Source organism: Physella acuta, unplaced genomic scaffold (assembly GCF_028476545.2).
Source record: "Physella acuta isolate Inbredline_101_S28 unplaced genomic scaffold, ASM2847654v3 ptg000837l, whole genome shotgun sequence".
In the NCBI taxonomy this organism is placed as follows: Eukaryota; Metazoa; Mollusca; class Gastropoda; family Physidae; genus Physella; species Physella acuta.
Genome location: NW_026732354.1, coordinates 67,845 through 95,607, shown reverse-complemented (window position 1 = coordinate 95,607; position 27,763 = coordinate 67,845). Strand labels below are relative to the sequence as shown.

Genomic DNA, 27,763 nt, shown 5'->3' with positions numbered 1-27,763 from the left:
ATCCCTAAAATCAACGCTACCATTGTGTAAACATCATCAATGAGAGAGAAAATAATCTGAACACTTCCAACATTTTCTTAAGACGTTGGTCACTTCCTGGTGGTGTTTGCCTCACCTGGCGGCCGTAAGTAGACCAAGTACCTTTCCCTTATCTCAATCGCACACAGTCATCTTGCAGGCTTGAAATCTGATTGTTCTGGAACCGTTTGAGAAAAAAATATTCTCATTCTACAGGTTCGAGTCGTGTTAGTAGACAAGACAGCCATGTTTTTCTATTACGTCTTTGCCTTGGGTTTCATCGTCTGCACAGGTGGGATTGGTTTGTAATCAATGTAGTCACCAATTAAACCATTATTCTACTAATTAAGCAGCTTATCCATAAATCACACCATATACCTTCTAATTAAAAAATTTAGCTTCTAATTAGGCTTAAGGGAATTTTTAATAGGTTTTTAAAATAAATGATAAAAGAATACAGCATTTGAAAAAAATCCTGTATTTTGCTTCAGTGGCGTAGCTAGGATTTTTGGGCCCCTATGCAAAAATTATTATTGGGCCCCTGCGTTAATCTGTAAATTGTGTATTTTATACGTCCATACTTGTGTATTTATACGGTATTATTATGTAGTACCACGTAGCGTAAAATACCTTTGATTTTCTATAACTTTTATGAAAAAAAAAACTAACAAATTAACTGTAAGTCTGTAACCTTTAAGTAACCTAACACAGTAGCTTCACGAGGCGGGGGCCTCACAATTTAGGCGTGACACCATGACGAAAACTGTCAAAACCATGTTTTATTCAGTTAAAATAATAAAATATTAAGGAGAGGGGGTAACACTCCACCAGAAATGCAAAATTGTTAGACGGGGTGGGGGTGACACTCACTAAACGCATCGGGTGATATCGAACCTTGTGACGCCACTAACGAAATACACAATTTTAAAAAGTTGCTCATGATTTATTTAGGTTTGCTTTTATTCTATCTTATACATTTGGAAAGTGATTAATATGTTCCTTGAAGTCCATTTTAGCTGCTTATGTATGTTCGATACTTATGATGGCCAAGCTACTGACCCAAAGGGTATATCTACAACTTGTTTAATAACATCATCATAATGGAGAGATTTGAGGCGCCCAACTGTATAATACTGGAGACGTGGCTGGAGGACACCTCTTATTTTCTTTCGCCATTGATTATAGTAGCCCTCCGTATCCCTAGTGCATGGCGCTCATTAAAACAAGTGTATGTGCCGTAGTGCTCATGGTGGGGGGGGGGGGTTGTTTTGAAAGCTGCTGGGAAACACTTGGTGGCAAACCGAACCGCCTTATTTTTAAAAAGATGGCTCAATTGTAGTTCTAATTGGATGGAATATGGTGAGGACAGAGAATTGAGAGGGGAGGGGGTGCAGGTTTTTGGCGTTGCTGTAGAGAGTTTTTAGCGGCGCGTATAAATTTGCGGGTGCCGGATGCCAATCTCCCAAAAAAGTCAATGTTAAAGTTTGTTTATAGACTTATTCTCTCAACGACTTGCCCGACAATGCAACAATGCCTATAGTGTTATTAATACCGATGGGCCTTGTACACCCCCCTCCCCAGTAAGAAAGTTTTGAGGGCCTTTTTTGGATTTTTTTATTATTTCTACAGTAGAAAAGAAACTAGATTTCCGTTTCTTTTTTAAACTTATTTTTAAAGTACAAATATTAAAATTCCAAAATAAAAGTTTTTAAACAATTAAAGAGGGAAAATGGGCCATATTTGCCTTGGACCCCTATGCCTTGCTTACGCTAGCTTTACGGTAACTACGCCACTGTTTTGCGTAAAATTAGATAATATCAAGGATAATAAAAACTGAATTAAAGATATGGGATATTTCCAAGTAGAAATCAACAGTAAATATCACCGTCGATCAATCGATTCACGTAAACTTTTATAACTGGCTATTGCAATCAATCTGAAGACGGCTTTAGTGTCGGTTTTTTTCGAGGTTAAAACACATAAAATTTAGATGCTTTCTCAATTTAAAACAATTAAGTGTTGGCTATTTCCCAAGATGTATCGGACCGTTTGTCTTTTTTTTTTTATTGTACAGCGTTCGATTTCAAAGCAAAAAGTCTCGAATTTGGATCCCGAGCAAGAGACCTTACGACGTGCTTGAGTCGACCCAGCTCTGATGTGTACCTGAATACCTTTAGGGAAAGTAAAAGTAGCTGGGCATAGTGTTGACCACACTATCTCTTCATGTGACGAGACAATGGCCCGTAAGGTACTCTAATTTCCCCATTTCTAAACATCTACATGTTGGCTATTTTCCCATTTCTAAATATATAAGTGTTGGCTATTTTCCCAGTTCAAAACACCTAAGAAACAACTATTTCATTCTATCTAATCCACTTTATTTGAACATTGTTATTTTTACCGAATACAACAACACCAAAAGCTGATTTTTGTGACTCCTCAGTTGGAGTCTGCGGTCAGGACAATACGACGCCGCTGCCGTGTTACAACAACGACGTGTTGGAGATCGCTTGCTGGGGTTACAAGCAGTGCTACAACAACATCCAGGTGACCTTCAAGTGTTTACCCCCACTGGTCATGGAGAGAGCGACTCTGTCATGTGTTGAGTAAGTCAAGGTCCTTTAGTTTTCAATCTTCTAACTTACGGCAAACAGGTGGACTATTTGTACATTAAGTCCTCGGCCATTCTTGCTTTACGCAGTGTTTCTTCCAGACTTTTTTCTCCGGGGGGGGGGGGGCACTTGAAATTTTCGGGGGGGGGGGGGGGGGCGGTAGACCTTCTTTGGGGGCGGGGGGGGGGCGGACACTGTTAAAAGTATACATTTTCTATATAAATTATATAAATTTCATTTCGTTCGGGGGGGGGGGGGCTAAGCCCCCCCCCCCCCCCCCCCCCCGAAGAGATGCCTGGAAGAAACTCTGGCTTTACGTCTAACAAACGGCAATCTTGATGACCATATAGCGGACCAATGTTGCATGGCCTCAGTAGATTCGCCTCAGATCTCTTGACGTATTATAGATTTACACCCCAGCCCCCTTTCACAAGCCTATATATAATGAAAAAAATATTGTTTTGGGGTAGAAGAACCAGGGTTTGAGAACAATCCCACCCCCCCCCCCCATTGTTCCATATTCAGACACAAAGAAAACAATCCACCAAGGTGCATACAAATCTAAGTGTCATGCAGTTGTTGCCTTTCTTTAAGCTTCTTCGATAATAGCGACTTTGTTCTTAACTAGAACTTATTCACACTGTATCAGTGCATTAAATTGTAGAAAAACATTTATGTAAAGATACACTATAATACGAAGTTCGATACCTTTAAGGAAGATCTGTTTAAAAAATAGTGAAAGCTTTAAACACAGAATTTTTTTTTAAAATATGGACTTGTTGTATTTAGGTCTCCTAAATGTGGTGTCATAGTATTGTAGTAACGCGGTGTCAAGTAGTGTCATGATATTATATTTATATTATATACGAGAAAAATGGCCCGTTGAGGAAGGGTACAACGGGCGCTAGGCTGATAGTGCTGTCTCTTTTCTCTAAACTAAAACCAACCCACCCCCCCACACACCACCCCCACCCCCACCCCCCCCCGACCCCCAGACACCACCCCCACCCCCCCCACCACACACCACCCCCACCCCCACACACCATCCCCACCCCCCACCCCCACCCCCCACACACACCACCCCCTCCACACACCGCCCCCCCCACCCCCACCCCCCCACCCCACCCCTCCAACCCCCCCCCCCCTCCACCGCCCCCCCCCCAAAAAAAAAACCATGTCTACCGTCCCATTCAACGAAATATAATTATATACTTTTTCCAGTGTCCGCCCCCTCCCAGAAAATTCTACCCCCGCCCCCGAAAATTTCAAGTACCCCCACCCCTCTCCGGGGAGGAAAAAGTCTGAAAGAAACACTGAAACCAACCCACCCCCCACACACCACCCCCACCCCCCCACACACCACCCCCACACACCCCCCCCCACACACACCACCCCCCCACCCCACCCCTCCACCCCCCCCCCCCCCCCCCAAAAAAAAAACATGTCTACCGTCCCATTGCAAGAAAACCACTTTTTAGATTAGACACATTAATTTTATTATAGAGTATCGATGAGGAAATTTCTTTTGAGTTGGGGAGGGGGAGGGGCTCAGACGTTCTTACGCGGGGGGTGGGGCTTCGCCCCTACCCGAAGAATTGAATGCAAGAAACTCTTCACGCAAACCACTTAGATTAGACCAAATTGCCTTTGTATTGAATGTTTACACGATAATCAATGACGTCATATAACTGTGTGCACTCTCTGGGTTTGAGATTATTTTCTACTCTGTGCGCTAAATGTGTCGACGTCATACTTCGTTTTTCGAATTACTATGCATGTTTTTAAATTGCTTGTCTTTTCTCTAGAGCGTTCTTGTCAGACAGATAGATAGATAGACAGACAGCGAAACTATTATTATTAATTATAGTTACGTGATGTCATTGTGTTATAGTTACGTGGTGTCGTATTATAGTTTGTTGTCTCATGGTATACTAGTCACATGGTGTCATGGTGTTATAGTCACGTGGTTTCACGGTGTTCTGTTTCAGTCCAGCGACCAGCACTTCACATGAATGTTCGCAAGTGGACATTAACATTTGCAAAGGGAAGAGCGACGGGTTTTATGGTAACACGGTGAGTCTAGGTGGTGATACGGTGAGTCTAGGTAATGATCCGATGAGTCTAGGTGGTGACACGATGAGTCTAGATGGTGACACTGTGAGTCTAGGTGGTGACACAGTATACACAATTATACACATAATTATGCAGACATACTCAAACAAGACACAAGTATACAGACATATAATCACACAAACACAGACACATATTGGACTCGCATTTACACACAAAACATTTCGACTTATGAAAGAAATTACTCCGATAAAATGACGTCATACTTACAGACAACCTCAATATCCATGTCAATTTCTCCCGACCCCTTAAATCCTATCCAATATCTACTGACCCTTTAAACCATATCCAATATTTACTAACCATCATCCTGCCCAAAACCCAAATCTCACCTACATTTAGTCTGACAGCGGCTAAATTGTCCAATTAAATTCAGCCATTAATTATAGCCTTAAAATATTTCAGGCGAACAAATGCCACACTTACACGAGATGTATAGGTGGAGTATCTATTGGTGAATTCTACTGCCCTGCAAGTACGTGTTTTTATTCTTGCGCCTTCATACAAATTTCAAACTAACTTTACTTTTAAATAGGTAGTAACCAGACACTGAGAATTTAATGCCCGCCTTTTTTTTTAACTCAAGCAATCTTGTCCCTAAACTAAATTTTCATAACCATTGAGTACCATGGCTTTATATTTGTAGTTACGGGTGTAATTGTTAATGTTAAGCCTACCACACTAGACTACAGCATCAGATTTAGCATTGGCCAGATTAATCGGAACACAACGCGTCCTGAAATATAAAGGCTGAAGATGCCTAAAGTCTAGCGGCTAGATAAGGGATCTGGTGAGAGAGATGCCCCATTCTGCATCCTATTGTGTTCAGTATCACTTTCAGCCACCGCTCCTTGGTTGGGTTCGCTGGGAGTGGGGGGAGGTCGAGGGGGGGGGGGCTGAGCACATGGACTTTGCCTACTCCGGACCATTTAAAAAAAAATGTATATTAATTTTAAACATATTGACCGCCCCACCCCCATTGAACTTTCAACTGCAGCACCCTTCCTCTTATATTTCACCCCAACCCACCTGCGGAGTTTATATATATATCTGAAATAAACCCTGAGCACAAGTTTAATTTGATTATCTCTTTGTGTATGTGCAAACGCTTAATTTACCTACGTCACAGCCACTGTGTTCAACGATAAGGACCGGACATGTGACTACCCTATCAACGTGCTGCCCCCTTGCGGTGTAAAGCCAGTGGTCGGCTAAACAGTGACGTCATCAGGATTTTTTTTTTTTTTTTTGCTACTTTGACAGGTTAAGTTTATCAAAGGGAGGGAATGTTTGTCAAGAAATAAATGTTTGCCCACATAAAAGATTATACATTTTGGTTATTTACTGCGAAGTACGTTGTATTTTATTGACATTTTTAATAGCCCATACAGTTCATGACGCAGTAGAAGTAGAGTTCATCTATCTAAAAACCAGGTAGACGAAAGGATGTTGTGATAAAAGACAATGCAATGCCTTCTTTAAAAGAAAAGCGTGGGTCACTTAAGTATATATTGGATACCTTTACTAATGTTTAGGAAGAGGCCCACGCTTTTCTTTATAGTTATTTAAATAGTAGTCTATAATTTATTTTCTAATTTTAGGGCATTAGAACATAAAAGCTTGTTATTAAAACGTTTTTTATGAATTTTTTTTAGTACTTTACATGTTTTTATTTACAATAGAGTTTCATGACTAAAAACCATTGCGCGCCTATTGAACGTGATGACGCGCTATTGAACGTAATGACGCGTGTGGTGTGGTTGGATAGAAATGCCTACTAATTTGGTCAAAATTTTAATTAATTCATAAAAAATGAATTAGGCATCCAATTAAGTCAAATTTAATCTCACAATGCATTGTCTTTATGTCTTGACCGACGTACTAATTACGAACCGTATCTGTCAAGTAGAAGTGCCTGCAATTTCACTCCGGCGTTTCGATCTAGACAGACTGACCACAGACTGACAACAGACTGACGAAGAAGTGAGTTAAATAAAAGGTTGTTATATATAGATAAAAGAAAATCAATTTATTTTGTAGTTTTATACACTTTTAAAGACATGATCATAAAGTGTATACATAGTAATAAAATGAAGAAAGTAAAATGACATAAAAACGTGATTAAAATAATCATTAGGAGATACTATTCTGTTACTTTCAACGGCTTAGAATATGCTTCATCCTCATCTGTGATATCAAAAATTGACACAGTGGTGACCCATGGCCAGAAACAAAAAAGGCAGTTGGAAAATGACCAAATGGATACTTTTTTGTCCTATAAGATGACAAAAATGTTCGTTAAGCACAATATGAAAGATAGAGAAGTTCAAAAAAAAAAAATAATAAACTTGGTGTATCAAAAAGTGAGAAACATAAACAAACGGAGACAACTCTGGTATCCTGCTTGGTTCAAGATTTACTCGTCTATTTCTCTCTTTGAACGGAGTGTCATGGGCTGACGACAAAGTACAAGTAGCCCATATTCTTATTCCTACTCGACAGAATTTTTAGAGAGAGTATAATGGGCAAAAGTATGTAAATAAAGGGAAAAACACATGGCGTGACATAGGTGTAAATAGAAGGAGATGGTCCTGGCAGTGGCGGAACTAGAAAAAAAGGGCCACCCCGCAAAAAAAAAATCTGGGCCCCCAAATATATATATATATATATATATATATATATATATATATATATATATATATATATATATATATATATATATATATATATATATATATATATATATATATACAAACACATAACACAAACATTGGATAGGCCTACTCATTTCTGGCCTGATCGGGTTTTGAAAAAAATTGCCTTTTTTCTTCTCAATATAAACAAAATACAACATGTCATGTGTGTGAGTGCATTAGTCTGTTTTGAATTATTATTATTTTTTAGATTTAGAACTAGATCTAGTTTTTTTTTTTTTTTTTTTTTTTTTTTTTTTTTTTTTATATATATATTTGTATATTTTATTGTACAGTAACATAGAAAATTCACCAAAAGTCTCACAATGACTTTATGATACATGAATAATTAGTCATGAAAAAGTATGGGGAAAAAACGTATACATTTACCAGCCCTGTTAAATTAAATATTTTAAACAAAAAAGATTTTCACAATAATTTTTAGAATGGTCGTTCCTGTGAAATTTGACAGGATATTAGTAGGTACAAAAATTTAACATTTAACTTAATACTTGAAGATCAATTTTACTAAGTATACTTATACTTGACAGAGCAGTTTACGTTAAAGGTATTCCTAGGTTAAGTGATTGGAAAAAGTTTTTCACCAAATGTATATACCATCTGTTGTTCTCTCATCACTAAACAACACTAAGCTTTAGAAAAAAGTAACATTAATACTTTAAAACTTTTTCAGCCTCTTTCTGTCGACGCAAGAGTTCCTCTTCCTTCTCTTGCTGCTCTAAAGCAATTTCTTTCTCCCGATCTTTTCTGCGCTCTTCCTGCTTGGCTGGTCTCACATATGAAAAATAGGTATATATTTGGAAAGAAAGTAGAGTGCATCCTGCAACTGTTATTCCCATTAAAGAACGAACTGTCCATAAATGAAGTTTATCCAATAGTGCTGTTCTTGTAGCTTTCTTCATTGTGCTAGCTATCTTTCGCTTTGCATTCCCTACTTATTCCGGCTCTACAGTCTAGTTCTTTCTGAATGTTTGCTGTAATACTACTAAGTCTCTAGTTTTTCAGCCGGTCAAAAGAATATAAAACGTGAAAGCTTTGTATGTGTAATGGTTTCTTGTGTTATGTTTATTTTTATGTTTTTTTTTTATTATATTTATATTATTTTTGTTAAATATATTACCTTCTTATGTTATGTCATTCTTAGTATGTATTTTCTAAAATAATAATTAAGAAAAGTAATTGCTTTTTAATTTGTTTAGTATAAATATATTAAAAGGAGCTTATGAGCAAACCTATTTAACTATTTAAAAAAGGTAAATAAGTCATGGAAGTGTTTTGAACGTTTGTCTATCTTTCACACTATAGCTCAGGCATATTTTTTTTACGCAACATTATGTGTTAGCTATTGTATAACATCACAACTGTAGTAGATCTGTTTGTTATTTACAAAAGATTCTACCGTCAAGTAAAAAATGCAAGAAAATATTTTTTTTAACTATAAAATTTTTTATTATGGTCAGCTATGGGCCCCTAAATGGCGTGGGCACCCCCCCCCCCGCATTGCGGGGTCTGGCGGCATTGTAGTTCCGCCCCTGGGTCCTGGTATCAAAGGAGCTTGAATAGAGACGGATACATTCCATACGGTTTGTTTATAATGTTTTTATACATTATAAATATCAACATAAGGTGGGAACTGAAGAAAAGCTTATTTTCTACCCGAACAAAGTTATTTACACTGTATGCATGAGTTTTATAAGTACAATAGAGAACAAAAGGAAAAATAAAAGAATAAAAGCCGTCCCGGCCATGACCTACACTGACCTCTGTGTAAAACATATCTGTAAAGAACCATAACTTGTGAGTTTATTAAGAAGCACAAACCCGGCATTGCCTGGGTTTAGGAATATTATTACTTGTCAATTAAATGTGTATATGCAAATATCGACGTTAAAGAAAACACATAACCCTAAATTAAACATAACCCTAACCACAACCAACAAAATATACATCATGAAGTCTTAATATATATATATATATATATATATATATATATATATATATATATATATATATATATATATATATATATATATATAAATGTATATATATATATATAAATAAATAAATATATATATATATATATATATATATATATATATATGTCCCTAAAATAAATATAATATATTATGTAAACATCTTCACTGAGAGAGAAAATTATCTTAACACTTGCAACATTTTCTTGAGACGATGGTCACTTCCTGGTAGTTTTATCTTCACCTGACGGCTGTAAGTAGGCCAAGTACCTTTCCCTAATCTCACTCTCACACAGCCATCTTGTAGGCTTGAACTCTGGTTGTTCTGGAACCGTTTGAGAAATTTTTTGTCATTCTACAGGTTCCAGTCGTGTCAGTACACAAGACAGCCATGTTTTTCTACGTTGTTTTCGCCTTGGGTTTCATCGCCTGCACAGGTGGGGTTCGTCTGTAATCACTAAATAATCCATTATTCTACTAATCAAGCACTGTATCCATTATCCACACCACATAGCTTCTACTGAAACAATTTCGGTTCCATTTAGGCGTTACGAAATCTTAAATAGATTTTTAAATTGATTTAGTAGAATGCAGCATCGATCATCATACATTTTGGCTTTCGTTAATCAGATAATATCTAAGTTGTTAGACCTAATCAAGATATGTGATATAATCCATGTAGAAATTAGAACTAAATATCAGAGTTGTTTAGGCTAGGCATGTAACCTTTATAGCTGGCTATTGTAATCAGTCTGAAGACGGCTTAAGTGTCGGTTATTTTCGCAGTTCAAAGCTCCTAAAAGCTAGCCATTTTCTCAATTCAAAACAATATCGGCTATTTTCCAAGTTAAATGGGACCGTGTTTTCATACTGTAGAACATTCGACTACAAAGAAAGAAGGCTTGAGTTCGAATTCCGAGCAAGAGACAATACGTCGTGCTTTAACCCACCCAGCTATGATGGGTACCTAACTCACGTTAGGAAAAGTAAAGGCGGTTAGTAATAGTGCTGACCACACTATTCCTTCATATGCCGAGGTCGCTGAAACAGGTTAACTCTACTTCCCTTGCTCTCTGCACCGTAAGGTTTAAAAGGGTATTTATTTCCCCAGTTCAATACACTAAAGTATTGGCTATTTTCCCCATTTCTTAATATCTAAGTGTTAATTATTTTCCCCATTTCTTAATATCTAAGTGTTCATTATTTTCCCCATTTCTTAATATCTAAGTGTTAAAAATGTTCCCATTTTTAAATATCAAAGTATCGACTATTTTACCTCTCTGTAATCCACTTTATGTGAAGACTGTTCTGATTACCGAGTCCTCCGACAACAAAAAATTGATACTTGTGACGCCTCAACTATTGTCACTACAACGTCGCCGCCGCAGCCGTGCTACCTCTCCGGCAACACCAGTGTAATTGAGACCGGTTGCTGGGGCTACAAGATATGCAAAGACAACGTCACGGTGTTATGCACGTGTCCCGAACACCAGGTCCTAGAGAGAGCGATCATGGCGTGTGTTGTGTAAGTCAAGGTCCTTTTGTTTTCAATCGTCTAACTTACGGCAAACAGGTGGACTATGTGTACATGAAGTCCTCAGACATCCTTGCTTTAAGGCTACCAAACGGCAATCTTGATTTCCATATAGTAGACCACTGTTGCGTGGTCTCCATTGATACGAATCATAATTATTGTTTGACGTAATTTACGGTTACTAAAATTAAAAACGCAGAAGAAGAAGACAAAATTTGAGAGAAGGCAGAGAATCAGATCTTTTACTTAATTGTGAAATTGCATTTATCTATCTGAAATAGTATTCAAGTTATAGGCTTTTGAAAAACTAAAAGTAGAAAACGTTCTATTTCCGGTTATCGAAAATCGCTGAAAAGATGATACAGAACTACACATTTGATATAATACTTGTATATGAAATTTCATCAACCTAGCTGTAACGGTACTCAAGTTATCGCGTTCACAGACACATACACACACACACAGAGAGATATACGGAGAGAATTGCAAAGCGCAGTTTTCCGACTCGATTACGTATAGAACACCAAAATTTTGATAAATCCGCTTTTTTTTTTTACCCGATTAAAAAAAGTACTGAGTTGTAAAACAATGAAAACTCCCTGTCAAAATTTCTCTATACTCTGCGTACGAGAAGTACAAACTATGGTTTTGAGGGTCGAAGTACAGGATTCCCAAAACAAATAGCCCTCTTCCCCCCCCCCCCCCCCCCACTAAAAAAACCAATTCATACAAATATCATGCAGTTGAGGCCTCGCTTTGGTATTATTTGTTCTTAACTAGAAATATTTCGGATCGTATCGGTGCATTAAATTAAAGAAAAACATGCATTTAAAGATACACCATATATTAAGACATTATTCATATGGGAAGATCTGTTCTTCTTCTTCTTCGTTCTAAATTATTAGTGTTGAAGGGGATCGAGATTTATCTGCCAGTGGGTTTGAACTCGAGACTTTGTTCGAATGTATCAACCATGAGCTTTTTTGCCGACTCGACCACGCCTCCAACACAATTAAGCGTTACGTGTCAACTGGTTATACGCCATTGAGGCCATTGACTCCGATTTCAGCCTGCTTTTCTTTTTAACACGTTTTTAACACGTTTTTCCAACGTTTTCTTTAACTTGCTTTCGTCTCTGTTTTTCCGATCAAATCTTGCGATCAAAATTTCTGGCACTTCCCAGTTAGCTAGCGCGCTGAAATTTTCAGGGAAGCTTTGTTTTGGATGACAATAGAATATTTAATTATTATTATTACTAAATTGATCCATGGAAACATTTTATTGAGCATTTTAGACCGCTATATAATTGTAGTAAAAACGTGGGGGAAAAGGGACATCACCCAGTAACTGTAATTTGATGAAAACAAGGTTCGGTACTCTCCCTCTTTGCTTACTGAGTAGTGTTCACGCGGTGTTTGTGTACAAACAACCGTAACAACTGGTGGCCAGTATGGCGGAGACGATATGGTCGAATGGTTGGGCACACGATTGCTATCCCACTCGACACGGGTTCAAATCTATGTGTTCTAGTCAGTAACGTATTCACACAACGTGTTTTTTACGAGTTGTCTTTTTACGAGTTGTCTTCGTTTACCCAAAAAAAAAAGTGAAAAGATAAAATCGATAGCAAGATTTTAATGCAAACAAACAGACAAAGACTAAAAAGTAGAAAATAATCATTACAAAAGTTTAAAAAAACCCACGTTTTCTGATTGAACTAAAAAGTAGAAAATAAATGCTATACATCACAATAATGCAAGCGATCACTAGTCACGTTGTGTCATGGTGTTCTGTTTCAGTCCAGAGAACAGCGCTTCACATGAATGTAGTAACGCTACAACTTGCGAAAACAAGGAAGATGGGATGTATGGTGTCGTGGTGAGTCTTGGGTGGTGAGACGGTTAGTATAAATGGTGACATTTTAAGTCCAGGTGATGACATGTTCAGTAGAGGTGGTGACAATCCACACCCCCCCCTCCTCCCATATTCATAGATTACACACATAAGCACACATTTCACAAACAGCACACTATATGTTGAAATGTCTATTCAACTTAATTATCATCATATTCGATAACTTTTAGTTTAGTTTTCTGTTTAACCTCACCACACCACACCAACTCGTTTTCTTCTTTTTTCTTTTCTTATCAATTAATACAAAACGCTTAAGGAATTGAAGTTAAAAATAATTTCTTTGTTTCACTGTCTTAAATACGCTATTCTCAAGATAAAAATGGCATACAATAAAAGACTTTGATTCACTGATAAGATGTATGATTTAACTGTGTAGCATAGTTCGTTAATTTCATTATCTTGTATGCAATTAATAGCCTCTGCTAAGTGTGCAAACACCAGCTCATTTCCCAGAAGGCATTGAAGAAAGAAAACGAAAACCCACACACACAAACAAAAGGCAACACACCATCATTTGAACGCACACAGAATTATTCCGACATACTCAAACATACAGGCACAATTAATATACTGACATATAATCATACAAACACAGACACAGAAACATATTGGACTCGCAATAAAAAAAAAATTCGACTATTGAAAGAAATCACTTTAATTAAACGACGTCATTCGTAAAAAAAAACCTCAATATACTATACAATATCTACTGACCCAGATCCTGCCTAAAACTCAAACCTCTGTCCGACAGCGGCTAAATTGTCCAATTAATTTCAGCCACTAATTATAGCCTTAAAACATTTCAGGCGGACAACTGCCACACATACACGAGATGTTTAGACAAGAAACCTATCGGTGAATTCTACTGCCCTGCAAGTACGTGTTTTTTATTCTTGCGCCTTCATGCAAGTTTCATACTAACTTTACTTTTAAATAGATAGCAACCAGACACTGAGAGAATTTTAATGCCCGCCGGTTTAGGCTCTAACGATCTTGTCACTAAGCTAAATTTTTATAACCGTTGAGTACCAAGGCTTTATATTTGTAGTTACGGTTGTAATTGTTAAGCCGAGTACTGCATCAGATTTAGCATTGGCCAGATCAAGCGTCCTGAAATGTAAAGGTTGGGTATGACTAAAGTCTAGCGGCTAGATAAGGGATCTGGTGAGAGAGATGCCCCATTCTGCATCCTGTGTTCAGTGTCTCTTTTACATCACTCCTTGGTTGGGTTTGTGGGGAAGGGGGGGGGTGAAAGGGGGGGGGGGAATGAGCACAAGGACTTTCCCCACACCTGACGAAACAAATTTTAAATGTATAATTTATATTTATTTTAACCATATTGACCACCCAACCCCATTGTACATTCAACTGCCTCACTTTTCCTCTTATATTTAACCCCCAACCCACTTGCGGAGTATATGGATCTAAAAGAAACCCTGCGCGCAAGTTTAATTTTATTATCTCTTTGTGTGTGCTAACGCTTGACTTTATTACGTCACAGCCACTGTGTTCAATAACGAGATTCAGTCATGTGACTTCTCAATCAACGTGCTGCCCCCTTGCGGAACAAAACCGGTGGTCGGCTAAACGGAGTGACGTCATCGGGAATTTTTGTTACTTTTACAGGTTATCAAAGGGAGAGAATGTTTGTCAAGAAATAAATGTTTGCCCACTTCAAAGATTATACATTTTTGTTATTATTTACTGCGAAGTTCGCTGAAAGATATCTTGTTTTCTATTGACATTTTAAATAGCCCTTACAGTCAATGACGTAGTAGTTCATCTATCTCTAAGAACCAGGTATATGTAAGGATGGCGTGATCAAGTTAAAGTAATGTCTTACAAAACATTTAATTCTACAACTTACGCGAGGAAAAGTGTAATAATCGATATAATACAACAAACAGTAATCTTTGTTGTGTAAATTGTATTTATTTTAAAGAGGGGAGCTAACTACAAGAAACAGGGAAGATGACTGGAAAACTATTCAGTAGGCGTTCCTTATGGTGGCGTCTATTTTGTCAACAAACAGGAGAGGAGTTAACCACGGCAAACTGTCCAGTAGGCGTTCCTTATGTTATACAGTAGCCGTTCCTTATAATGGCGTCCATTTTGTCAAGAAACAAGGGATATGACTGCGGAAAACTTTTCAGTAGGCGTTCCTTATGGTGGCGTCTATGTAGTAAACAAACAGGAGAGTTAACTACGGTAAACTGTTCAGTAGGCGTTGCTTATAATGGCGTCCATTTTGTCAAGAAACAGGGGAGATGACTGCGCAAAACTTTTCAGTAGGCGTTCCTTATGGTGGCGTCCATGACGCTGTCAACAAACTTATCTATTGGCTTCCACACCATCTCCAACATGATCAGCCCGACAAAGAACGGAGATGCCGAAGGGACGTATCCGTTCTCTGTGACACAATTGGCGGTTAGCCTGCAACAGTTTCCTGATGTTAGATCTATTGGCGAGTTGACATATTAGCAAGTTCAATAAATTTAACTAACCTGATACTACTTACTATTAAGTAAAGTAAAAAGTAAACAACCCTTTCAAACATGACGGTCTATGAGGCAAGTGAAGTAGAGTTCACCTGTTTATGTGACACCGGGATGGGAAGGTATAGTGAGGTAAGCACCAAACAGCTAATTTAAGAGTCTGGAGTTCGAATCCGGGATAAACTTACTAGAATGTCCATGATTCCACCCAGCTCTGATGGGTTCCTAACTCACGTTAGAGGAAAAAAGGTGGCTGGGAAAAGTGCTGAACAAGTTATCTCTTTATATGCCGAGGTCAAGAAACATATGAACTCTATTTCATCTGCACAATTAATCACTAGGTCTAAAGAGGAATCTTAACATTTTTTTCACAACATCTGTTTCACACTCAATACTGCGGCGCAAAATAACATAATCAAAATGATATAACAATAATGTACCACTCGCTCACCGCACCTCACATAGAGAACAAGTCTCAATGTAAAATATGCTCTAAAGCTGAATTTAATGATAAACAGACCCAGTCTTCCCAAACCCCTATCCCCCACCCCTATTCCCCCACCCCCTCCCACACACCACACACACACACCCCACGACCCCTCACCTGCACATGTGGTAGACTAAAACGAGGGCAAGATGTCTGAGGCGATTATCCCACACACACACCCCCACACCCCCCACACACACCCACACCCTACGACCCCTCACCTGCACATGTGGTAGACTTTAAACGAGGGCACGATGTCTGAGGCGATTATCCCATAACCACACACACCACACACACACACATACCCCACGACCGCTCACCTCACATGTGGTAGACTACAAACGAGGGTAGGATGTCTGAGGCGACTATCCCACAACCACACACACACCCCCACACCCCAACACCCCAAAACCCCTCACCTGCACATGTGGTAGACTTTAAACGAGGGCACGATGTCTGAGGTGACTATCCCACAACCACACACACACACACACACACACACACACACACACACACAGACCCCACACCCCACACCCCACGACCCCTCACCTGCACATGTGGTAGACAACAAACGAGGGCAGGATGTCATATATGCCCCCACACACCCCCACACACCCCCACACCCCACGACCTCACCTGCACATGTGGTAAACAACAAACGAGGGCAGGGTGTCTGAAGCGACTGTCCCACAACCACACACACCACACGCACAACGCACAACGCACACCCCACGACTCCTCACCTGCACATGTGGTAGACAACAAACGAGGGTAGGATGTCTGAAGCGAACCCATCGAAGACGAGAGTGTCGAAGAAAGCGACGAGACTGTCCCCATCTTTGTACTGAAAGCAAAATTCAACAGGGATCAATTAACTTGTTGGGAGAAGGGTCAGTCCGCTAAACTGGAAAATTAGGGGGGGGGGGGGTATTACCCTGGGGTACATTGTTTTAAAGGCGTTAAAAATGGATTATGTGAGTGGAGTCATTTTGTGTGGCAGTTAAGAGGATGTGAGATTACGTCACCAAGTTCGATATGGACAGGAGTCACAGAATTAGGTGTGTGTGTGGGGGGGGGGGGGGGGTAGATGGGGGTGGGGGTATGAGAACTAGCTATGGTATGAGAACTGTCTTTTTAAAAAAAAGGTCTAAAATAATAACTTTCACATAAGAATAACAGCCACTTGACAACCAAGACATAACGGTGCCACTACAGAAGCGTAGCTGTACCACTTTGAAATCTATAGCCGTGTCACTTACAGCCTTATAGCTGTACCACTTTGAAATCTATAGCTGTACCACTTACAGGCCTGTAGCTGTACCACTTACAGGCCTGTAGCTGTACCACTTACAGGCCTGTAGCTGTACCACTTACAGGCCTGTAGCTGTACCACTTACAGGCCTGTAGCTGTACCACTTACAGGCCTGTAGCTGTACCACTTACAGGCCTGTAGCTGTACCACTTACAGGCCTGTAGCTGTACCACTTACAGGCCTGTAGCTGTACCACTTACAGGCCTGTAGCTGTACCACTTACAGTGGCGTGGCGAGGTCGGGTGTCACCCGGTGCGGCACTTAATGGTGTCACCCCCCCCCCCAGAGGCGTAGTGACCCTCCCCGGGGACAAAGTTTTGAATTTTGGATTTGCACCCCCCCTCCCCCTCAAACTTTCGATTTGCAACCCCCCCCCTCGAACTTTCGATTTGCACCCCCCTCAAGTTTTTCTCTATATATTTTGCTATTTTTTGCCTTGGTGTCACCCCTCTAAATGGTGTCACCCGGTGCAGTCCGCACACCCCGCCCCCCCCCCCCCCGCTTCGCCTCTAACCACTTACAGACCTATAGCTGTCCCACTTACAGACCTATAGCTGTACCTCTTACAGACCTATAGCTGTCCCACTTACAGACCTATAGCTGTACCACTTACAGACCTATAGCTGTACCACTTACAAAACTATAGCTGTACCACTTACAGACCTATAGCTGTACCACTTACAAAACTATAGCTGTACCACTTACAGACCTATAGCTGTACCACTTACAAAACTATAGCTGTACCACTTACAGACCTATAGCTGTACCACTTACAGACCTATAGCTGTACCACTTACAGACCTATAGCTGTACCACTTACAGACCTATAGCTGTACCACTTACAGACCTATAGCTGTACCACTTACAGACCTATAGCTGTACCACTTTGAAATCTATAGCTGTGTCACTTACAGACTTATAGCTGTGTTACTTACAAACCAATAGCTGTACCACTGACATAAGCGTAGATGTGCCACTTACAGAAGCGTAGCCGTCCCAATTACATATCTATAGCCGTCACGCTTATAGACCGAAAAGCTGTACCACTTACAAAACTAAAGCTGTAGCACTTACAGACCTATAGCTGTGCTCCTTACAGACCTATATCTGTACCACTTACAGACTTATAGCCGTCCTACTTACAGAGGCGTAGCTGTACCACTTACAGAGGCGTAGCTGTGCCACAGAGCATGCGTGAAGAAGTAGAGAGTCCCCATCCCATAGGCAAAGTTCACCGCCTCATCAGTCGCACAATGCTTCAGCGCCTCCGCCATTGGGTAGCCATGACCTAGGTCAACAGGAAGTCGAGATTCTTAAATCTAATTTTAAACATACATAGAGTTCTGTTTTGTTTTCAATATAAAAAAATATAAACGTACGATGACCGAGTCCACCCAGTTCTGATGGGTACCTGGCACACCTTGGAGTAAGTAAAGACGGCCGATCATAATGCTGACCACACCATCCTTTTTATATGTTCATGCCGTTGAAACAGGTGAAATCTACTTCACATGCCACATGGACCTTAGGCTTCGAAAAGGTACTTTATTTTCTGATCTCACATAATCAAGTGAACAGCGACAATCTTACCTTATAATTTCCCAACGACCATATTAACGAACATCTTACCTAATCCACTGAACAACGAACACCTTACCTAATCCACTGAACAGCGACAATCTTAACGTATCCACACTGAATAACGAACATCTTAACTAATCCACACTGAACAACGAATATCTTAACTAATCCACACTTAACAACGAATATCTTAACTAATCCACACTGAATGACCATCTTAACTAATCCACACTTAACAACGAATATCTTAACTAATCAACACTGAACAACGACCATCGTACCTAATCCACACTGAACAACGAACATCTTAACTAATCCACTGAACAACGAACATCTTAACTAATCCACAATAAACAACGAACATCTTAACTAATCCACTCTTAACAACGAATATCTTACCTAATCCACACTGAACAGCGAACATCTTAACTAATCCACACTGAACAACGAACATCTTAACTAATCCACACTGAACAACGAACATCTTAACTAATCCACACTGAACCACGAACATCTTAACTAATCCACACTTAACAACGAATATCTTAACTAATCCACACTTAACAACGAATATCTTAACTAATCCACAATAAACAACGAACATCTTAACTAATCCACAATAAACAACGAACATCTTAACTAATCCACACTAAACAACGAACATCTTAACTAATCCACACTGAACAACGAACATCTTAACTAATCCACACTAAACAACGAACATCTTACCTAATCCACTGAACAACGACAATCTTACCTGATCCACTAAACAACGACCATCGAACCTAATCCACAATGAACGAACATCTTAACTAATCCACACTTAACAACGAACATCTTACCTAATCCACACTAAACAACGAACATCTTACCTAATCCACTGAAAAGCGACAATCTTACCTAATCCACTGAACAGCGAACATCTTACCTAATCCACTGAACAGCGACAATCTTACCTAATCCACTGAACAGTGACAATCTTACCTAACCTACGAAACGGAAACTCTCGAAAAGGGTCGAAAAATGTGTGGAGCTGTGGATCAGTTTGTGGAGGTGGCTCCATAGCTTTTATGTGGATGACGGGTTACACATGTTTTTGTTCTGGGGGGAAAAAGTTTGCTAGTTGTAGCATTTTATTTTAATAACTTATGGCTTATGTCCTTATGGCTTATGTCCTTATGGCTTATGTCCTTATGCTTACGGCCTTATGGGAGGGACAAGGTGGAGGGATACCGTAATTAAGTATGAATAATACAATTGTTAGGTGTAGTAAACATAGACTAATCTTGACTCAACAATAGTAATAGAATCTAGATATTTTATATTTAAATGAGCTTTTGTATTAATTAATATCACTTTATTTTAAAACCTAATGTATAAATTACATAATAAATAATTTAATTATAAAATACGGTTTCACAGACATTCTATAACACAAAATAAAAATATAAATTATACTTTGTTGGTGTGTTCTTTCTTTTTTTTAAAAATAGTTTTTATATTTTGAGAACACACTCCTACTCCATATTGTAGGTTGGCTTTTCCTGTTCCGCACGGTGCTTTTGTCACAAATTTTGCGGGTATTCCCACAATTAAAAAGTGAAAAAGAATTTAACTTCGAAAGCAATTTTTGTAAATATTTTGAACGTTTCATCATTGAAGCCGTGGAGAATTGAGTGTCATCGATGATTCTTGACAACCATTAACCTTAACTACATCTTATCGGAAATATTCATCAAGTTTTGTGTTTGTTTCTATGTAACAACACCCTACATTTCAGGACATTTAATAGAATCAGTGTATCTTTCAGTCATCTTTACAGATGGTGCGGCACCCATTCCCTAAACCCCCCTTCCTCACCCCCCCCCCCCGTGAACCAAAGTGAATTTATATAGAAAATATATACTTTTATCAGTGCCCCTCTCCCCTTCCCAACCCTCGAATATTTAGTCCGCACTCCCTCCCCTCGAATGTTTCAAGTGCAACCACCCCACCCCCTTTCCGAATAAAATGTATGAAACACTAGATAAAACACTTACACAGAAAAATATATATGTATATATATATATAATAAATATCGATATATATGTAATACATATATAATTATCCATTTGTATACACACACATATATATTTATATATATATATATATATATATATATATATATATATATATATATATATATATATATATATATATATATATACATACATATATATATATATATATATATATATATATATATATATATATATATATATATATATATATAATATATATAAAGCTCAATTCTGTATGTAACTAGCATGTAATAAGTTTGTTTGTTTGTCGTTGACATACTTCTATGGATTTAAGTGTTAGACTATTAATCGTGCTCACAGTCTAAATTTATGAGTTAAAAATTACTATTGAAAGTGTTGGGAAATAATTTTCATTTTTCAAACTGACAGTAATAATTGTCGGCATGTTCATTAAACACAATTTTTAAAAAAAAATGAACAAAAATTCTAATTATGTCTGAAAATTATTTATGTTTAGTCCTTTAGCACTTACTTCCCTTTGATAAATTAGGAAAACACAATTACTTCCCTTTAAAAACATTGCATTGGTGGAAAAGAATTTACTTTTTATAACTTTGTTTTGGTGTTGGGAAAAAAACTAATTACATAATTAGCGGGGATTGATCAAGTGCAAATGTTGTAGGTATTTTACGAATAAGCTTGGAGTATTATAATTGTTCATTAAATTGAAACAGGCGCGTCCGCCGGCGCCCGACCAGGGTTCAATTTGGCGCTCTGGGCTATCCTGTGAGCGCCATGGTGCCTAATTTCGCTTTAAACAGCGCGATAGAGTATGGATAAGAAAGGTTACTACAGTCCAGGGGTCTCCAAACTTTCCAGCCCGAGGGCCGGTGTAACTATCAGATATACGTTCGGGGGCCAGAATTTCTTCCAGGCATCTCTTTGGGGTAGCAAAGCCCCCCCCCCCCCCCCAAAGAAATTGTATATATATATATATATATATATATATATATATATATATATATATATATATATATATATATATATATATATATATATATATAAATTTCAAGTGCCGCTCACCCGAGAAAAAGTCTGAAAAAAATATTGTCGGAGACCGACAACACACGCGAAGTCCAAGTTTGTTCTCAAATTGTTCTTCACGTTGGCCTACTTCATTCTTGATAAAGTTTGTGTTGTTCCAAAATTCGAAAGGTACTTTTAAAAGTTTTAATATTAGGAAAGTCTTCCTTGGGCAAATACTTATAAAACCCACCCGCCCTTATTTGAACTTGTCTGTAAGGAGTTCGTTTGCTGGCCAACTGGCGACTTTTACTTCAATGTTATTTGCACTCAATGCTACATTTTCAGTTTGTTTTGAATTTTTCCTCAGCCACCTCTAACACACATTTTCTTTTCCGCGGACAAAATGATCTCCGAGGGCCGGATGAGAGGACCTCGCGGGCCGCATCCGGCCCGCGGGCCGTAGTTTGGAGACCCCTGCATAGTCTTTAAGTGAATCGAATCGGGCGTCCTCTGGTGCCCAGACAGGGTGCTATTTGGGGCCCCGTGTCTACCGTGTTCTGTTTGGCGCCTACGTTCGCTTAAGTGAGTGCAAAAGACTATGAATAAGTTGGGGTACTATAGTCGTTTATTAAGCTAAAACAGGCGATTCCGCCCCGGGCTTGACTGTGAGCACTTGCGTTTATGTACGCGTTAGTGTTTTCTTTGTGTTTGGGTTGCGTTTGCGTTAGTGGTTGCGTTTCGGTTCGTTTTTGTTCTCTCTTTTTTCGTTTTCGTTTGTGTTTTTTCTTTGGGTTTGTATTTGTGTTTGTGGTTGGTTTTGCGTTTGGATTTGGTTTGTTTTCGTTTGCTTTTTCCTTTGTGTTTTTTTTCTTTGGGTTTGTATTTGTGGTTGGTTTTGCGTTTTGCGTTTGGATTTGGTTTGTTTTCGTTTGCTTTTTCATTTGTTTTTTCTTTGTGTTCTTATTGGTGTTTGTGGTTGTGGTTGGGTTTGTTGTTAGTTTTTTGTTTTCGTTTGCTTTTTTGTTTGTGTTTTCTTTGTGTTTGTATTGGTGTTTGTGATTGTGGTTGGGTTTGTTGTTAGGTTTTTGTTTTCGTTTGTATTTGTAATTGTGTTAGCGTTATGTTTGCGGTTTGTTGTTTTTGGTTGGTTGTGGTTTGGGTGGGCAATGCCGGGTTTATGATTATTACTAAACACACAGGTAATGGTATTTAACAGAAAGGTTTTTCACAGAAGCCAGAGCAGGGCCTGGCCGGGACGGCTAGTATATATATATATATATATATATATATATATATATATATATATATATATATATATATATATATATATATATATATATATATCCTGTTCTTGCTTCATACTATACCAATGTAACAGGAGAACGTATTTTCAACAAACATTTCTCAAGTTGTATAAATGTAAGGAGACGATGAACTTCTTGGCTTACAGACTTTAAACAGATAGACTACAGTGATGTCATGCTTGTAGATCTAAGACACGTGACACGTATGTGACATCACGTGACACTACTGTATGTGACAACAGGCTAGCCATTTAAGCCCAGAACAACCTCAACACATTTATACACTGAAACCCAAACACGTTATTACATAAATGGCATTTTTAATTAATTGTATAAAACAGGATGAAATGTTTCACGCTATAGATTAAAAGCTTGACTTAAACATTACCAAGGACATCGTTAGCATTGAAAAATTTTACTTTGTGGTAGAGCTATATTTATTGGTCACGCTTTTTTAAAAACTTGGATTTAAATCAAATTATTAAGTTCCAAGAAGGATATTTTTTACAAAATTTCATTTTCTTAAGAAATCCGTCTGGATAAAGAAATTCGATGTAAATTATGAGATACACATAATTAAAGTAATCGAGACACTATCCTATTGTAGCATAAAAATTAACAGCAGCTGATCAATCACTAACAATTCTTCAAAATAAAATATGGAACTTGTTTTTTTTTTTGTGAGTTTTGGCATTTAATAGACTTGTCGGATGGTTTCGTTCATGAATTTCTCGACCAGTTCGTCAAAATGGGGGTAGGTGTACCACACTGCTGCTAAGCTGATGACGGCTGGTACATTCTTGCGGAAAAACATTGGCAGAAATTCCAGATCCCCCATTAAGGATTCGAAAATTCTGGAAAAATATTCATAAATAAAACTGTAAACTATGTTTACTACTCCATACTATATATATATTCACACAAACACATACACACACACACACACACACACACACCTCTTTCACCTCTTTCACCCCCTACCCCCCAACCCAAAACTGATGTTACCCCATCTCCCAGCTAACTAAAATACCCTATGTATACTACCCCAACCCTAATCCCCCTTCCCCAACACCCCTCCCTCCGCACCCACCCACCCCCACACACACACTCACACATTTACATTATCCCCAACCCCCAGCTCAAATACCCTCTGACAACTACATCCCTGTATATTTACTCGGCCAAAAAAAATAAAGATTCGAACCCACGAGCATTGACCCTGACTTACTTGTACACATGATAGGCCAGCACGGGAGGGAAAAATGCACAGGAGAACCCGTCATGTATGAGGGTATCAAAGGCTATGACGGCAGGAGCTACATTTGATTGCTGTGGATGAAAAGCAATGAATATTATGACCTAGATTATTTATGTGGAAAAAGAGCATAGAATATCATGGTCTGGTCCAAGATTGTTCTATGTGGAAGTTGAGCAAAGACCATGTTGGCCGTAGCCAAGATTGTTCTATGTGGAAGTTGAGCAAAGACTATGGTGGCCAAAGCCAAGGTTGTTCTATGTGCAAATAGAGCAAAGTGTATCAATAGTATAACATTAACATGGCCAGGGCTACATTTGAAATATGTTTTAGCCGCGCTGCATGTATTGCTTATTTCAATCTTTACATTCCAAAGCCCATTTATTTACTCCTACATTCTGATAACGTAACACTCATCATCGAATACCCACTGTCAGAAGTCAAATGTCTCAAGAAGGAACTTGTAGCAATAAAAACACAATGGCGCCCCATCAACTACTCCAGTTTATGCTCCTAGCTCCCAATTATATTTTTCTTAGAATAGCCCTGAGTATTGGTATTAGTATTATCAATGTCCGAAAAATGATCCCTCCGAACATAGCTGTGTTAGGTTGTTAGTGGTATTGTAATCTCAGGTTTAGAGGTATGGTGAGCAATTGGATTTAAAACTATGTGAGGACTTGGGTTAGGGTTTGGGTTAGAGAATTAAAGTTGACATTAGCTGGTCATGTTTGTATTTTGTTAACTACCAATAACTTAACACCCCTTTTTAAAAGAAGATTCCATTATTTGCGACATCATCAGACTCTGGTAGGACTCGTACACCCCCAAAAACCAAATAGAACCTTCTCAACTTACGGCATTGAACGCCCTGTGGATGGTGTGGGCTAGGATGTAGCATCGGGCTATCGTTTCGCCCAAAAATAGCGTCCCCACGGGTAGCCGGCGGTACACTGCCTCACCAAAAGCAAATCCAAGACCTACGGGGGTGGGGATAGGGGGAGGGAGAGAAAAATTGAGGTGTCACGTTAATAGCATTCTTACATTCATGATTTATCTCTTTATTCACCTCACAACCCCTCATTTCCAATCAACAATCAACAAAATGTATAAATGAAGTAATATGAGAATAATCCTTAAAACCCAATTAGATTATGAAAAAACAACTACAAATCAAGTCAAGCTCTTAACATCCATCCGATCAGATTTTGTCCAGTATAAAACTAACCAATCAATACAGAAAATAATCAACCAAACAGATATTGGCCAGTATTTAAACAGCCAAACAAATTTGATCGATTCCAAAACGAGACAATCATATCACTCCAACTACTAACTAATGAAGCCATCAGCAAAAGCCCAACAAACAAAGAAACAATCAATTAGATCTCCTCAAGTTTACTACTAAAAAATAAAACACTCTTTCTACAACCAACCAATCAGATAGGACCCAGTACAAACCAACCAATCAGATCGCACCTAGTACAAACCAACCAATCAGCACGCAGTATAAACCAACCAATCAGATCGCACCCAGTACAAACCAACCAATCAGCACGCAGTATAAACCAACCAATCAGATCGCACCCAGTACAAACCAACCAATCAGCACGCAGTATAAACCAACCAATCAGATCACATCCATTATAAACCAACCAATCAGTTTCACACCGGGACTTTCACGCTACTCACCATACAAACGGAAGGGAAACACAATGAAGGGATCATTGTAGACAACACTCAACATGGTGAGTGAGCAGGTCAAGTCCCCGTGTGTCTGTGCTTCATGTGGGACTCTAGCCCTGCAGGGATGGAACTGTGGGTCCCGGGACTTTGGGTTTTATGTGTGACCTGGGGTAGGAGAGGAGAGAGTAGAGTAAAGCGAGAAATAAAAATAGATCACCTAAAAGGCTATTGTTTTCTTATCTTTTATTCTCAATGTCATGTTTTTATTTTCATTTGGCTATATATATATATATATATATATATATATATATATATATATATATATATATATAGGTTATATATATAGGCTATATATATATAAGCTATATGTAGAGACTATATATAGCTTTTATTTATAGGCTATATATAGGTTTTATACATAGGCTATATATATATATATATATATATGTGTGTGTGTGTGTATGAGTGTATCTGTCTGTATCTGTGCTTGGGTGTGTCATTCAGTGTTTATATTTTGGCGTAGGTGTGTAGAACTACAAATGCCGTCTGATTTTTTTATTCTTAATTAAACAAAATGAGTACCACAAAAACAAACTCCCCAATAGCATTTGGCGAAACAAAATAGGTATAATTCTACCTCCAATTTTTTTAGGCAACAACATACCTGACCTATCGTGCCGAAAGCATGCCAACATGTAGTCTGGACATTTTCCTGTGTCTATCGTTGTGGGTGTATTTCCTGCATGTTCTATTGGCCACAGGGGCTAAGTTTTGAGCGCTCAAGAATTGGAAATTCCCGTTGTCAGTGTGTAATGTAACGCAGTCTTCGGTACATTGTTCATACACATCAACTTAGTAGGCCTATACGAACCAGTTGTTGATAATATTTTAATATTAAAATTGCACGTGTTAATTATCATTACACCATTAGCCACACCAACGTATTTGTGGGTCAGTTCACGCAAATTTTTTCTGCTCCGTCAACTTTTTAGAAAAGTGTTAGGTGCATGCGAAATGTTTATTCTGGAATCATGGTTTTTCTGATGAATGGTGTTAGCGTTTGGTTTTGAGTTGAAAGGTAACTGCAATACAAAGAGTGGCTCAACTTTATTGTTTAAATTATCCCACCACTTACCACCATCATCAATATTTACTTGTCGTTATATAGAAAGAATATCCCCAACACTCCAAACAAAACGGAAGCCACGCGGTTCAAATCCCCCCCCCCCCCAATCTCTGTGAATTGACAGCCTATGGAAGGCGTTGTCCTACCACACCACCTTCTTCCACTCAGATGTGTCTGATGTCTTCAACTTCCGAGTCTAGAAGCTCTGTCTCCACATCATCTATCCATCCTGTCTTCAGTCTTTTCTCTTTGTGATTCTGGTTATACCCCTCCTTCACCCCTCTGTTGTTTGATATTCTTTTTCCATTTTTACTTTCTCGTATATACGAAGTATAGAGAAAGTATTGTAATCGTGCACAAAAATCACTTGAAATTTTAACTATTTTCACCGTATTACACCTCAGTCCTTCATCACATCCGAAGTATAGAGGACTTATTTTAATCGGGCAAAAATTATCAATCCAGATTTATCAAAATTAAAAGGTTTTATGCGTATTCCAGTCTGAAAAACTGGGCTTTGCAATTCTGTCTGTGTGTCTGTGTGTGTGTGTGTCCGTGTGTAAACACGATAACTT

At 38.6% G+C, this 27,763-nt stretch overlaps 4 protein-coding genes across 4 annotated transcripts; 2 read left to right on the top strand and 2 right to left on the bottom strand.

Annotated features, from left to right (window-relative positions):
* Positions 1–82: 82 nt before the first annotated feature.
* Positions 83–6,085, top strand: LOC131951911 (uncharacterized). The gene is made up of 5 exons (XM_059314347.1): positions 83–310; positions 2,462–2,624; positions 4,619–4,703; positions 5,166–5,235; positions 5,890–6,085. Exons 1-5 carry the CDS (start codon positions 265–267, stop codon positions 5,973–5,975), a joined length of 450 nt encoding a protein of 149 aa, XP_059170330.1. The 5' UTR covers positions 83–264; the 3' UTR covers positions 5,976–6,085.
* A 3,557-nt stretch (positions 6,086–9,642) lies between these two features.
* LOC131951910 (uncharacterized) lies at positions 9,643–14,574 on the top strand. The gene is made up of 5 exons (XM_059314346.1): positions 9,643–9,884; positions 10,750–10,972; positions 12,781–12,859; positions 13,702–13,771; positions 14,397–14,574. Exons 1-5 carry the CDS (start codon positions 9,839–9,841, stop codon positions 14,480–14,482), a joined length of 504 nt encoding a protein of 167 aa, XP_059170329.1. The 5' UTR covers positions 9,643–9,838; the 3' UTR covers positions 14,483–14,574.
* A 245-nt stretch (positions 14,575–14,819) lies between these two features.
* Positions 14,820–19,871, bottom strand: LOC131951907 (uncharacterized). The gene is made up of 4 exons (XM_059314343.1): positions 19,755–19,871; positions 18,356–18,477; positions 16,621–16,721; positions 14,820–15,328 (listed from the first exon to the last, which is right to left on the bottom strand). The coding sequence occupies exons 1-4, from the start codon at positions 19,831–19,833 to the stop codon at positions 15,181–15,183; spliced, it is 450 nt and encodes a 149-aa protein (XP_059170326.1). The 5' UTR covers positions 19,834–19,871; the 3' UTR covers positions 14,820–15,180.
* Positions 19,872–23,694: 3,823 nt separating this feature from the next.
* On the bottom strand, positions 23,695–26,795 carry LOC131951908 (uncharacterized). Its single transcript, XM_059314344.1, has 5 exons — positions 26,727–26,795; positions 26,069–26,227; positions 25,235–25,356; positions 24,350–24,450; positions 23,695–23,975 (listed from the first exon to the last, which is right to left on the bottom strand). Exons 2-5 carry the CDS (start codon positions 26,121–26,123, stop codon positions 23,816–23,818), a joined length of 438 nt encoding a protein of 145 aa, XP_059170327.1. The 5' UTR covers positions 26,124–26,227; positions 26,727–26,795; the 3' UTR covers positions 23,695–23,815.
* Between the last annotated feature and the right edge of the window lie 968 nt (positions 26,796–27,763).

What these genes read in the sequence shown, in the direction of transcription:
- LOC131951908 (XM_059314344.1), bottom strand. Translation starts at nt 26,123, where the DNA reads ATGTTGAGTGTTGTCTACAATGATCCCTTCATTGTGTTTCCCTTCCGT. An exon ending in GTTTCCCTTCCGTTTGTATG is followed by an intron (nt 25,357 to 26,068) that starts GTGAGTAGCGTG and finishes CCACCCCCGTAG; the next exon opens with GTCTTGGATTTGCTTTTGGT. An exon ending in TCCACAGGGCGTTCAATGCC is followed by an intron (nt 24,451 to 25,234) that starts GTAAGTTGAGAA and finishes TTTCATCCACAG; the next exon opens with CAATCAAATGTAGCTCCTGC.
- LOC131951911 (XM_059314347.1), top strand. Translation starts at nt 265, where the DNA reads ATGTTTTTCTATTACGTCTTTGCCTTGGGTTTCATCGTCTGCACAG. An exon ending in GGGTTTCATCGTCTGCACAG is followed by an intron (nt 311 to 2,461) that starts GTGGGATTGGTT and finishes GTGACTCCTCAG; the next exon opens with TTGGAGTCTGCGGTCAGGAC. An exon ending in TGAATTCTACTGCCCTGCAA is followed by an intron (nt 5,236 to 5,889) that starts GTACGTGTTTTT and finishes CCTACGTCACAG; the next exon opens with CCACTGTGTTCAACGATAAG.
- LOC131951907 (XM_059314343.1), bottom strand. Translation starts at nt 19,833, where the DNA reads ATGGAGCCACCTCCACAAACTGATCCACAGCTCCACACATTTTTCGAC. An exon ending in GTTTCCGTTTCGTAGGTTAG is followed by an intron (nt 18,478 to 19,754) that starts GTAAGATTGTCA and finishes CTGTTGACCTAG; the next exon opens with GTCATGGCTACCCAATGGCG. An exon ending in GTTGTCTACCACATGTGCAG is followed by an intron (nt 15,329 to 16,620) that starts GTGAGGAGTCGT and finishes AAACTGTTGCAG; the next exon opens with GCTAACCGCCAATTGTGTCA.
- LOC131951910 (XM_059314346.1), top strand. Translation starts at nt 9,839, where the DNA reads ATGTTTTTCTACGTTGTTTTCGCCTTGGGTTTCATCGCCTGCACAG. An exon ending in GGGTTTCATCGCCTGCACAG is followed by an intron (nt 9,885 to 10,749) that starts GTGGGGTTCGTC and finishes CTTTATGTGAAG; the next exon opens with ACTGTTCTGATTACCGAGTC. An exon ending in GCGATCATGGCGTGTGTTGT is followed by an intron (nt 10,973 to 12,780) that starts GTAAGTCAAGGT and finishes GTTCTGTTTCAG; the next exon opens with TCCAGAGAACAGCGCTTCAC.